Source organism: Rhododendron vialii, chromosome 3a (assembly GCF_030253575.1).
Source record: "Rhododendron vialii isolate Sample 1 chromosome 3a, ASM3025357v1".
In the NCBI taxonomy this organism is placed as follows: Eukaryota; Viridiplantae; Streptophyta; class Magnoliopsida; order Ericales; family Ericaceae; genus Rhododendron; species Rhododendron vialii.
This window is the reverse complement of record NC_080559.1, coordinates 23648349-23662587: the sequence shown is the minus strand read 5'-3', so window position 1 is coordinate 23662587 and position 14239 is coordinate 23648349. Positions and strand designations below refer to the sequence as shown.

At 37.0% G+C, this 14239-nt stretch overlaps 1 protein-coding gene across 1 annotated transcript; it reads left to right on the top strand.

Annotated features, from left to right (window-relative positions):
* Nucleotides 1–5290: 5290 nt before the first annotated feature.
* On the top strand, nucleotides 5291–12345 carry LOC131320559 (jasmonate-induced oxygenase 2). Its single transcript, XM_058351284.1, has 3 exons — nucleotides 5291–5910; nucleotides 6594–6924; nucleotides 11456–12345. Exons 1-3 carry the CDS (start codon nucleotides 5417–5419, stop codon nucleotides 11702–11704), a joined length of 1074 nt encoding a protein of 357 aa, XP_058207267.1. The 5' UTR covers nucleotides 5291–5416; the 3' UTR covers nucleotides 11705–12345.
* The last annotated feature ends 1894 nt before the right edge of the window (nucleotides 12346–14239 follow it).

The window sequence follows — 14239 nt, the reverse complement described above, 5'->3', positions numbered from 1 at the left end:
TCTCATTTGAGACTGACTGTAAGGAGAGATATGAATGTCTTGTTTGGTTGTGGATTTAAAAAAAAATTAGGTTTAATTTTTGGGTAATGAGTGAAGAGAGAAAATATGATAATAATTGGGGATAAAGGTAATGAGTGGAGAGGGATAGAGAGAAATGAGATAAATGATTGGATATATGAGTAATGAGTGGAGAGAGAAATGAAAGTAATGATTAAAAATATAGGTAATGAGTAGATTTGGGTTTGGAAAATTTTTTCCTAACCCACGACAGAACAAGGGCGAAAAAAGAACGTACATATATAGAAAAATAGGATATAGATAGTTAGTTTGAATAATTATGTTTGGTTTGTTTGAGGGTGGATATATAATTAAAAGAGGACGGTGACATCTTTGTTATTAAGAATGCCGATATGAAGGTAGATATAATTACGCTACCTCTCCTCATATCCTTATTATATCCACAGAGGATATAATATCCGGAAAGTATTATATTTGTAATTTTGTGGTTTATATCCGTGTGGTAAACACCGGATAAAAGTACTTCGGATATAGTATCTGATGTGATAACATATCCCCCTCTTATATCCTGTCAGAAAATGGGCCGCTATAGTTAATAATTAGAACTAGTTCGGCTTAATAATTCATTTGATTGTTTTTTTGTTTTATCTAATTTCTATTACTATTTGTTAGTTTTGCGTCATGTTTTCTTTAATTTATTGATTTGTCCTGATGAGACTAGACGAGAAGAATCTATATAAAACTAGAAAATTATGTTCGAAACTAGTTTTTTTAAATAAAGATAAAATAATCTAAAAAGAATGAATTTTTATTATTTGTCTTTATTTAAAAATCTAGTTTTACTTTTTAAATTACACTCGTCTGGACAAACTAATACTCCAATTCTGAAAACATTGACGCAAAATTACGTAATGCATAAAAATGAAATAAAAAATAATCATCAAGAATTATCTCCCAAAACAGACCTAATTGTACCCAAGAGTTTGAAATGATGAACTCCACTCATTACAAATTTTTCGTCGATAATTTTCACCGTTCATTTTGACGGACTTCTCAAATGCTTAAATCTTATGTTAAGTTGACCAAACATTGTGAGTGTTTGGCGAAAAACTATTTTGATAGATTTTTAGATTCTAGCTTATAAATAGAATGTCTGTCAAAAATTCTACATAAATGATTTTTAGAATTTACAGATTCTGAGAATTTGAAAAAAAGAAAGAAATTCTCAAAATTTTAAAGTTGGATTTGGGCATGAAGAAAGATATGAAATGCACAAAAAAATTGACCCGAAGTTAACGAATGCATAAAAAATGAAATAAAAAATAATTCCTAAGAATTATCACCCCAAAACAGGCTTAAGTGTACCTTGAAGTTTGAAATGATGAACCCCACTCATTACAAATTTTACGTTGATAATTTCACCGTTCATTTTGACAGACTTCTCATATACAAGGTGTTTGGGAGCTTATTTTTTTGACTTTTTATTTTTAACTTGGTTTTTTGACTTTTTGGATTATGTGCAAATTGTGTATATTATTTAATCTGTAGAGTGCTTGAAAGATATGTGCAGAATGTATTTTGCAATATGAATAGTGTTTGTGAGATAAATGAACAAAATGAAATATGTGTTGATTTTTTACCATGTTGCCTTGGTTCTTTATTATTGGATTGTAATGTGTCTTAATATTGTTTGATCTATTTTTTTTGAAGTTTTATTGTGAAATATTATTTTATCATGCATAATGCTTTTTTTTTATTAAAGTTTTTCTTAATAATGTTTGTTTATTGAAATAATATGATTAACATCTTTCCACGTAACCATCCAACGGCTCTGATTTTCTCTGGGACTCCTATGTATGTGGAGGGATTTGGTAATTACCCAAAAAATGAAGGGTAATATGTCTTTTGGGCTTCGGCCTTTAGGGTGGGAGGCCGGGGGGGCTGCTGCCCAGTGTGCTGCCGTCCCGGGTATCCGGGCCTACTCCGGTCTCGCTCCGATGATCGGAAACGTTCACTTTGTAGAGCTCGTCGAGTAGAATAACTATGCAAAAAATCAGCTTAATTGGATATCATTAAGTACCTGATCGGAACCTTTTTATCTTGAAAAGAATGGATCCGAAACATTGGATCAAATCCACTGTAACCCATGGACCGAGAGTTATATGGGCTCCGATCAGGTACTTAATGATATCCAATTAAGCTGATTTTTTGCATAGATATTCTATTCGACGAGCTCTACAAAGTGAACGTTTCCAATCATCGGAGTGAGACCGGAGTGGGCCCGGAAACTCGGGACAGCAGGGGGCAGCAGCCCCCCGCCTCCTTTAGGGTGGGCTTCGTTCCATTAGGGTGTCCTGAATTGACTTCTTGCCAATTGTAGGTTTGAATCTCAGATTGGACTGATTGTTATTCTGAACATGACATTGTTTCCTTGCTCTTATTAGTTTTGTAATAATTTTAAAATTAATGAAATTTTTTTGCTATTCAAAAAAATAAAAGAAGTGCAGCCAAAAATGCAAAAAAGAACTCCTCCTCTCCTTTTCACTTCTGCTCTCTATCTCTCCTTCAAAATGGAGAACTCGTTATACGAAAATGTGCGTTGAAGTGGGGAAGCCAAACAATGATAATTTTCAATCTTTAGTTGAAACTTTCTTTCTTACTGTCCCTTAATAAAATGCTACTTTTATCGATAAAAAAAAAGGAAATAAAAAGGCACCCTAAATCTTATGTTAATCAAGTTGACCAAACATTGTGGATGTTTGCAAAAAACTGTTTTGACAGATTTTAAGATTCTAACTTCTAAAAAACAGTTTAGAATATCTGTCAGTAATTCTACATAAATGACTTTTAGAATTTACATATTCTGAGAACTTAAAGAATGAAAGAAAATTCTCAAAATTTTAAAACTAGGTTTGGGTAGCTTTTTGGATTCTACAACACAAATTCTCAAAAAACGAATTAAATTCTCATAATCCGGCAACTGCTACAATCAAGTTTATCAACATCTAGTAGAAATTGCTTGCAGCAGAATCTGAAAGTTAAAATCTAAAATCCATATCTACTGCAATCGCAAAGACGCCAATTAGAAGTTGCTTGCATGTTACGGAGTAAAAAAATATACAGCCAACATGCCAACTAATTACTATGTTTAGTATCAATTTGGAAATTGATTTTGGGAAATGATTTTGCCACTCTCTTTTTTGTTAATGTCACTCCACTGCAAGTGTATTTTTGCACCAAAAATATACTTACAGAGGAGTGGTGTTAACAAAAAAATGAGTGGCAAAATCAACAGCCTTGATTTTAGCACTCCAAAAATTGATGAAAGGGCTCCAAAAAGACTTTGTTTTGTGTATCAACACAGTCCAGTTTTAGAGCCTTTCCATCAATCTTTAAAGTGCCAAAATCACAAATCTATCAATTTTGTTAAAAATATGAATGTTACCCGATCAAGCAGTTACTGATTTCCCCTACTCTTATTTTTTTTTTGAAACAGTCAATTCATTTAAAGCCCGAAGGCAAAGATTACATTGCAAAATACAGGAGTGCACCAAACTACCTACTCCGGGATTACAGAACACCCTGCAAAAGCAAATCAGCACTAGGTGCCGATATGAGAATTCCATCCGGGACTAGGCAGAGAGAAATCAAACAAAATCCCAGTACAAACCAGTAAACAATAATAACGGATGTAATCAAACAACAAACAGATCACAAGCGAAAGAAGAAATCTAATCCCGTGCCGGAGACCAAACCCTGCTTCGCACCTGAAACTGCCGTTGACGGCCCAGAACAAGGAACAATGCCGGCGAGCAAAACAGGCCAGAGCTGCTACCAGAAAACCCCAACAATGGCGTCACTGCTACCACTGCCGGAAACCCCAAAGAAGCACCACCGACACCACCGTCGACCACCGCAGACCTCACTCCGAACACCCACCAAACCCTAACTAAAATTATTCGTCCACCACCCAACACCCACCGGATCTAGAGCAATAGACAGGTACAAACCAGACTGGGGGAGCTGGTAGAACTCGAGCCAAATGGCCGAAAAAACAGAAAAACAAAAAAACAAAAAAACCCTAACCCCATTAGAGCCTAACCCCAAACCGCCATTATTACCTCCTCCGACGGCCACTAAACTCCGGATTCTGGGAAGACAAGGTGGAGCCGTGACAAATCCAGCCCACAGGTCACCGGCCGGAGGTCGAAACACCTGAAACAAGGTCACCACGAGCTCTGCAACACATGCTCCCAAACCGATGAGAAGATACACCGACGAAGAGAAAAGAGGAGGAGGGAAAAGGGAGAGGAGGGTGAGGGGGAGGAGGCGGCGTCGGCCCCCCTCCCCCAAAACTAGATCTGCTTTGGGACTTCTTTTCTAGAGAGAGAGCTAAGGACGTTGGCCGTGCACAAATCCCTCCCCTCAATCAGTCTAGCTATAATACTTCCAGTCCAGGAAAAAAAAAAATTCACTTTCTTATAGTTATTTTAATGCTTGCCTTTTTCTTGTTCGCATTTTTTTTGTCAATATTTATGTGATTATATAATATTTGATCGATTCACTTTTTTCACACATGACAAAGTTGATCTGGCGAACTTATACAAATAAACAGATACTAAAAAATATGAATAGTAAAAATAGAATGCGAAAATTAACTCTATTTCATGAGAAACTTTTAGGTATACCAGGGATACCAAGTCCCATGGTCCGTTTCTCATTTTCGGCCATTTTTCGATCACATTTGGATGATTAGCTCCGTTCATTTTGTAGAGTTCGGCATGAACCTTGATCTTTCAAAAAATTGTGTTCATCGGACTTTATTTGATACATAATCAGCACATGTGAAAATTAAAGAAAATCAAAATTGAGTCCAAAAACACACTGAATCAAACCAGTTTTAGTTTTTTTTTTTTGCGATTTTCACATGTGCCAATCATATATCAAATAAAGTCCGATGAACACAATTTTTTGAAAGATTATGGTCGTTGTCAAACTCTACAAAATGAACAGAGCTGATCATCCAAATGTGATCGAAAAATGAGAAACGGACCAGAAGGGATACCATGCGGCTTGGTATCCCTGATATACCTATAAAATTCTCCTATTTCAGATTTAAAAAAAAAAATCAATTCTATTCAAATATGTCACCAAATTCACGTTCTCCAATTCCTCCTCATGTCCATCCACTTCAGAAGGCAACCCCACCAGGCCACCACTGGCTATACTCCCCCCCTTTAATAACTACCAATCCCCAATCCCCAATACCCAATCCCCCTCCTCAACCTCATCTCTCTCTCTCTCTCTCTCTCTCTCTCTAAGGACTTGTTTGTTTCATTGTACTTCTTTAGAGAATCTACCTTGGAGGTACCCAAAAAAAATCCCAGTACTGTTAGGCATGAATTGCCCACAGGATTGGCCAGAGCCAATAATCCGTGTCCAATCCTTATCCGACAGCGGAATACCCAATATCCCCGATCGGTTTATCAAGCCCCCACCGGACAGGCCGGTAACAAACACCGCCGTAAATGATGTCAACATACCCTTAATCGACCTTAAAGGCCTGTTTGGTGACGACAGTAGTCTCAAGGCAACAACCTTGGACCAGATATCCCAAGCGTGTCGGGAGTGGGGATTTTTTCAGGTCATAAACCATGGTATTAGTCCTCGGCTGATGGACCTAGCCAGAGACATCTGGCGCGATTTTTTCCATCAGCCGATGGAGGAAAAGCAGGCTTACGCGAATTCGCCGAGGACTTACGAAGGGTACGGAAGCCGGTTAGGGGTACAAAAGGGTGCCATTCTTGACTGGAGCGACTATTATTTTCTTCACTACCTTCCCCAGTGTTTAAAGGATCATAAGAAGTGGCCTGCCTTGCCACCATCTCTCAGGTGAGCTATAGGTCTACTATATACATAAATATATATTACATATATACATATAAATATATGTGTATTTTTATTTATCCATTTAGGGTAATAAAAGGTTTTCTTCTTCACAAAATTTGGTCACTTGGTAATATTGTTTTAAAATGAACACAGATTGATTAATTGTTCCAAAAAAAATGCATTCATTGTCATAGTGAATTCATAGCTGCACGTGGAGAAAACTGAGTTACCAACAGATTGAGCCCAAACTAGAAGGAAAATCCTAAAAAAACCCCAAACAGTTGGTAAGGAACCAAACCAACGGCCCAAACCCCAAACACTTAAAACAATAGCTGCACGTGTTAGTTGGATCTCTAATTATGAATCTCAAAACATGGTCGTGTGGCTGCCAACGTAATGAGGTAAAGAGAGTGATAATCGATGATGAAGGGTGCCATGCAACTTCCATCACGTGCTATCTTATTTTGGATTCATTCATGATATAATTAAGTTCATATATACAAGGGTTGAAATTAAATTGATTGAAGTTGTAGTAAAATATCATTACACAGTTCAGGTTAAAATTGATGTGGTCCCCGCATAATTAATTTGAATCCGAACCACATATTTCATGCATACAAATTACTACTAGATTTTCATGACCAACATATGAAAAATGATTCATTAATAGGGGTGACTGGATGCAGGGAGGTGATGGATGAGTATGGGGAGGAATTGTTGAAGCTCTGTGGGCGATTAATGAAGGTTTTGTCAATAAACCTTGGATTGGGGGCGGAAGACCTTCAAAATGCATTTGGGGGGAACAATATTGGGACTTGCCTAAGAGTGAATTTCTACCCAAAATGCCCTCAACCTGACTTAACCCTTGGTCTCTCTTCACACTCTGACCCCGGTGGCATGACCCTTCTCCTCCCCGATGCTCAGGTCCCCGGCCTTCAAGTCCGAAGAAACAACAACTGGATCACTGTGAAGCCGGCTCCCCATGCTTTTATCGTTAACATCGGCGATCAAATTCAGGTATCTCTTCCTCCCTCTCTTTTCCAAAAGTTCAAATAGCAATATCAAAATGGATAAATAAATTATATCGATATCTGGTGTGAAAAGTACCAATACTTTAGGTAAGGATCAATAGTAATTAAAACTCTTCTATGTAGGAATTTATTAGTTTATTATATTATTTGCTTTTCTAGATGGTTGGATTATCCATCCATCCATGAAAATAGAAATGTTTGGCTAGGATTGATGAAACATACATAGGAGGCACATGGAGGGGTCATGGGGTTGATGGGTTATGTAACCAGTCATTCAACTCTGTGTCAAAAGCATTTTTTTTTTTTTTTTTGCCCTTTTTATTTAGACACGTGCGTTAATGCTAGCTAGGATTTTTTGTCAAACCTCAGTAGATGACAAAATCATTAACCAAGCACAAGAGGTGGTTCATGATGGCCGCGGACTTGGTCCCCATGGTATTTAGTGGAGAATGGGAAAATCTTCTTTTACGGAAGTTCTATAAATAAAGTTTACAGAGGTCAATCTCAACTTTTTAAAAGTGTTTTAGACAATTCAAATTATGAACAAATTATTAACGGTAAGAGATATTTATTATCGGTCAAATATTAAAAACAAATCTCAACCGTTGATTACTGAAACAGACGGATAAGATTGCATGTTTTCTGTGAACAATTTATTCATGGTTCCTCCGTGAATAAGTTTCTCTCGTAGAGAATACGTTGGGACATCTTCACTAAAGTATTTACTTAAAACTCACCAAATAAAAAATTTCTTTTTTTCATATACTCTCTTAATACTGAGACTCATTTCTTTACTCAAATTTCTATTTGACTGAAAGTATTTCATCAAATTTTGGCCAAAATTTTGATATTGTCTCCCTATTCGCATGTTTCAAGATAATGCGAAAACAACATGGAATTGATTTGGCCCATTACCGATCTATCTGATTGAAGCATCTTCAACCTTAACTTCAAATTTAAGAATGTCAATTTTTTTTAAAGATTTATTATTACATGATAATTTGACATGTTAGAATTTATCCAACTTCTTCAAGATGCCCTCTCCGGCCAACAGCTTTGAATTGTTGGTGTTTTTTTTTGAACTGGCTTTGAATTGTTGTTACTTGTCACTGATTTCCACATTTCACCCCTTTTTCCACCACGTGACAATTTGCCGGAGGCCGGCCGATCACCGTCCTTTTCCTGGAGGCCGACCGATCACCGTCCGTGTATTTTTTTTAGTTCCTCCAATGGCTTTGACTATTACTACTTCGTACTAATCATAACATGCTATGGTATTATTTTAAACACGCAACACACACGTTGTAGAATCATGTGAGGGTAAATTGTTGCATAAGTCACTCTCTCTCTCATCAATGATGAAAGAGTAATGTCATATATATATATATATATATATATATATATATATATATATATATATATATATATATATAGAGAGAGAGAGTTAGGTTCCGGTGAGGGATCTCTCATTTTATTAAAATGCGGGACTTCTCTTCCCGATTGAATTTCGATGATCCGAGCCGCTCAAAGTTATCAGAACGTGATTTTAAGGGTCCCCGTGAGAAATCAGCAAAAAAAATGACCGGGAAGAGCTTTATCCGAGCAGTTTTCATTGAACGGTTCAAAAAAAACTGCTCGGATGATGCCCTTCCCGGTCATTTTTTTTGTTGATTTTTCATGGGGACCCTTAAAATTACGTTCTGCATATATTGAACGGTTCGGATTTTCAAAATTTGATCGGGAAATGAAAGTCCCTCATTTTAACAAAATGAGGGATCCCTCACTTAAAAATTCCTATATATATATATATGCATCTCCCAATTATTTTTTATCTTTTTTTAACATTTGCATGAGGCATCACATCACTAAATTGATTGCTATATATGTTTCATTTGATGATCTGTGGACCAAACACATTTGCCTCTGAAAGTAGAAATTTTACTTGGAGCCACACAAAAAAAAAAAGAAAAAGAAAAGATGGGAAGAATTATGGTACTCCCTCGGTCCAATTTTCAGAATGAGTAGTGCTAGAGGTACCGATGGAGTTGGTACCGAAATCGTAGGGACGGCTGCGCCGGGCCATCTCAGGACACCGGAAATATATACACGAAAAAGGGGTGCCGGATCAAGCACCCTACACACCTCGGATGCCGTTGATTCTCGCAAGGGCCCCCCTCGTTTTTTTTATTATAGAATTTTTGGACGGCTCAGATCGGCCGTCCGGTGTCCTGAGACGGCCCGGCGCAGCCGTCCCTACGATTTCGGTACTGACAATATCATTTTCGTTTCAGAATACAGTATTCTATTTTGGGTTGTCCCTTAATAAGTATCCGTTTTGTAAAGTTGGTAGGTAAAAATTGATACATTTTTTATTTTGTTCCTAAAAGTAGATTCAATTTTGAAAAATTAGTGAGTAAAAATGTACATAAAGATGGTATCTTCATATGGGGTAAGTAAGGAAAACAGAGGTAAAAGTTGATATGAAAGGTATAATAATGATATCTCCTTAATAAATTGGAGTTACGAAGCTGAATACTTCAAAACGGACGGAGGGACTAATAAAATTACCAATTTTAAGGGGCTAAATAAAAATATCAAGATTTTGAGTGGCCAAAATACTAACTTCTTGCTATTACCAATATAAACATAAAACTAAAAAGTTTGAGACCAGTCATAAGGTCTCAACTTCGAAATTTCTCTTGTGCTATCAACTCATTTGAATTGGTCCATATAGATCTTTGCTCTGCTTTTAAAACCCCCGCAAGTCGATAGTAAGATTGGTCTCTCAGAATTAGTTGAGGTGCGTGTAAGTTAACGCAAATAGCTAAGTTTATAAATAAATAAAAAAATTTGACATGTTGTCCTAATCCGCATCCCCTTCTAAAAAGGATGTAACCTTCACTCCCCCAATTATTTTAGTAAATAAAGATTCTGTACATGAACCTGGCACCCGCCGGCCAACCCCCCACATCCATCGCGTCAACTATTAACTCTTGAAGATTTACTTAAATTGCTAAATTCAGGGACCTAGTGTGTGTGTGTCTATATATATATATATATATATATATATATATATATATATATATATATATTATTTTAGGGTTTCTTATATAATAACAAGATACTATAATAGAGTTAATGAAATGGCACACTTCTTATGAATAATGGTACTGTTCTTGGCGTTTTCCAACAGTTTTGAATACTGTATTTTTTGTTTGCCTTATTGCTAGGCAATTTAGTTTTATCCGTATGAGCTATCGAATTAGGATGAAAAGCAACTCCAAAGAGCAATGAAAAACTTGACACCGGTGTGGTACCGGTCAACACTCCTCTGATGTCTAAGTCAGATTATTTGTGAAGAAATATGTACTGAACTCAAGTGAACTAGGTTGCTAGAAGGAGGAACCCTCATTAGAGTTTGTAATACTCCGAATTTGGGAGTTTGAGAGCGTTTAGTCCCACATTAATTGAGAGCTAGAGTCTTATGTGGTATATTAATACCCACCTAGAGCTACATGGTACCTTCTTAGATATACATTTCGAGGCCAAGTGTTTGGGCCGAAAGGGGGTCCATGGTCAGCGGGCTCAGGTCGTTATAAATGGTATCAAAGCCCCGCCCAAGTCCAAATGGTGGGTAAGATGCACTCTGACACCACGGACACCAGGAAAGGTTGCTGGGAGTATGCACAACAAGGACGTTGCATATCTAAGAGGGAAAGATTGTAATACCGCGGATTTGGAGGTTTGAGAACATTTAGTCCCACATTGGTTGAGAGCTAAAGCCTCATGTGGAGTGTTAGGAGTTATCCCGGGAGAGATTAGGATGGTAAAAGGGAAATCTCATTTGAGATGCCTACCCTGCAATAATGCAATTCGTGTTTACCCGAGGTAGTTGGGTGCTCTTAGCCTAAGTAGGCTGTTGGACCGAGCGGGGCACGTACTAAGCCGAGCAGAGTTTAATTGAGCTGAGCAGGGTCATGGTTTGTGGTCAGTTTTATACCTATGAATGGTCAAGATCTAAGATTTAAGATTTGCTCCATTTTTTAGTTTTTTATTCAAAACCTATTAACTCTTGTAGGTCAATCTATAGGTGATTTGCAGTGGGTTTATTTTGCACTTGTTAGTGGACTATTGGTCCCATAGAAATTAGTCGAGGTATGCGTAAACTAACTCAAACACTTTGAGTTACTTTGGTTTCTCGGCCGAAACCCAACAGTAGCGTGCAATTTTTCCAATTGCAGGCTTGATCTGGGTTTGTTTTGATATTCTGAATCATTCACTTTGTAGATTTCAAAAATAGGGGAGAATTCTTTCACATATCAGACGATAAGATGTTGGTCTGAAGAGACCGGAGAAAAACAAAAGAACTACGAAAGTATAGAAAAAGCGATTTAGAACTAGTACCATAGTCTTCCCCTCCTACTGTTATACAAGGGTAGTGAAAAGCGGGGAGGGAGAAAGCCGTTATGTGGTTGGATCTTTACTTATTTTGCTTGTTTGAATAAATTGTTTTTCAGGTACTAAGCAACGCGGTCTACAAGAGTGTTGAGCATAGAGTCATCGTTAATTCGGGGAACGAACGTGTATCGCTTGCCTTCTTCTACAATCCCAAGAGTGATATACTCATCCAGCCGGTGGAGGATCTCGTGACGCCGGAGAAACCAGCATTGTATCCGGCCATGACCTTCGACGAATACCGGCTATTCATAAGGACAAGAGGTCCTTCGGGAAAATCACAAGTGGAGTCTCTAAAGTCACCAAGATGATTATTCCGAACCTTGGGCCACAGGAGGGTTTGTCCGGCGGTTTACTTGAAAGCCAGAAATTAGTCGGCGCGCAAGTTGGCTCAGACATCTTGCACATATGATTTTTGTGGAGCTCACTTCGGATCATATAAAGATGATCCAAACTGCACATTTAAAAAAAATATTTTTAATGAATTTCTGTAAAAAAATAGTTAAATCCGATATTTGTAAAGACTTTTTCAAAATTCGTAGGGCAAACCAGCAAATTTTGCCCTACAAATTCTAAAAAAAAAAAATTACAAATGGGTTGATTTTTACAAGACCCAATAAAAAAATGTTTCTAAAAAAATCAACAGTTCGGATCATCTTTACTGGACCCGAATTGAGCCCCACAAAAATCATCTATGCAAGATCTGTGCTAGCGATATGTGGGCATGAGACTTTCCGGGAAAAAAATCTCCAAGATAATTGTAATTGCATAGGAAAAAAAATGAAGAAGTGGGGGGAGTGTCATTTCTCAATTCTTAATGTAAAAGTAGGTCTACCCCCACAGAACCATCAAATTAAATTTGTAAATCTACCAATCATATAGGGGGCTTTAATTACCATGTAAAAGAAATTGCAAAGGGAAAAATATACTCCGTACTTACAAAGGAAACAAATCATTGAATGGGTCTCAATTGTTGGGGTATCTTATTGGTTTTTCTCTTGAACGAATGGTGGCCTGCGAAGATTAATCTATTCAGATGTATAGGATCATGATGTAACATTGCCCCACTTATATTTCCCCCCCCCCCCCCCCCCCCCGATAATTAAGGAAACATGCAAGTGGGTAATAAAAATGGTTTATTTCTCCACCTTTGAAGATTATGGTAGACTAGCTAGTACATAGATGATTAGATGTATCGTGCATGTCATCTCCAAATTGACCAAATATAGAATGCCTTATCTAACCTCTTTTTTGTGGTATATAGTAACAAGGGGTGGACAATCGTGATCATCTAATGTTGTGCGGTGTCATTATCTGTCTGAATCGTAGTTCTCGCATAGAAATCCTTCCAACACAATCCAACCCAACTTGTCGAGCAAAACGTGTCACCTATGAGGCTATGACCTAACATGGTCGGTTGGACTTTTAGTAGTAGAATCAACTCGAAAACAAAACACATCAACATATAGATACAGTAATACAAATACACCTGGTTATTAGAGTCGGTTTCGGATCAGTTTTGTGTCAACGAGTGACACATAAACGGGCTTATAGTAGTAGTAGTATTAGATTGCGAGTTTTGCACGTGTAAGGTGAACTCAACCTTTTAATAAATGGGTATGCACCAAATTTGAGGACCATTATATGATTATGCAATATATACGTATGTACAACAGACCGAAAATGGTAGACCTCAAAAACTAGACTAGAAATTTACCACAATCTGTGTTGCACCGAACTTATATGTGTGGCTGGTGGCCCACACACTAACATTTACCTGCATATATACTTGCTTTTCTTTTCGTATTTTTTTTTCCAAACATAAACATAAATATTTTTTCGTCTATTTCGGTCTGTACTTTGGGAGAGGTTTTTGAAAGTAACGAGTGGAGAGAGATAGATAAACAAAAAATTTATTGAAGACTGTGCCCAGAAATTTTAAAACCCTAAAACGAACAAGGCCATATGTAGCATTTTTTTATCGTTTTTCTTTGTTCAGATATTCAGGTCGTACGCAAGAGTTGGGTCATGATGACAGCGTTCAATGGTTATTTTACTAGAGTAGAAGGTAGTTTTAGCTACCAAAAAAAATATTCTTAATACGTCAGTATGAACTTCTTATATTTAAAATCAATTTTGCCTAAGTCTCCCTAGATTATATATCTACAGTATATAATAAGAAACTGAAAACGATTGAGAGAATTTAAAAATGAACTAAACCAATTGCTCAAATATTCAGAAGACGACCGGCCAGTTGAATACTTTAATGAGAAGTGATTCCTTGCGATATTCACCTTATAAATTATTTTTTATTTTATTATTATTTATGGGGATAATGCAGCATGATGTCTCAGGCAGTTTACGCACACGTCAGACTAATTCCTAAAGTACCTCCCACAGTCTTTTCATACACTTATGTCTCGGGCGAAGCAACTCTAACGATTGCTGCTGACAAGAAGAACTGAACCTATGATCTTAGAAGTGAGCAAATTCCTAAATCTCAGGACAAAACCACTACCTTACATGTGGTTCGCCTTATAAATTATTGATGATAATATCTTTAAGAAACGGATATATCATATATAGTAGGTTCTCTACATTGTATGGATATTACTAATAAATAATCATGATCGACGTCCATAAATTGCTGCTTAATTATAAATTGAGATCCCTCCTTTTGGATTTTCCAACTTCTACTCAGAACCGACAATAATAGAAGTAATGAATATGCCTAGTGATTTTATAGTATTAATTGTCTTATGCCACGACTGAATAATTGTTGATTTTTTTAATACCCAAAGGCCAAACCCAATCATGTTTAAAGTCAATAATGTTAGTAATTAAGT

Coding starts and splice junctions, on each gene's coding strand:
- LOC131320559 (XM_058351284.1), top strand. CDS start 5,417: ATGAATTGCCCACAGGATTGGCCAGAGCCAATAATCCGTGTCCAATCC. Junction 5,911..6,593: donor GCCTTGCCACCATCTCTCAG/GTGAGCTATAGG, acceptor GACTGGATGCAG/GGAGGTGATGGATGAGTATG. Junction 6,925..11,455: donor ACATCGGCGATCAAATTCAG/GTATCTCTTCCT, acceptor ATTGTTTTTCAG/GTACTAAGCAACGCGGTCTA.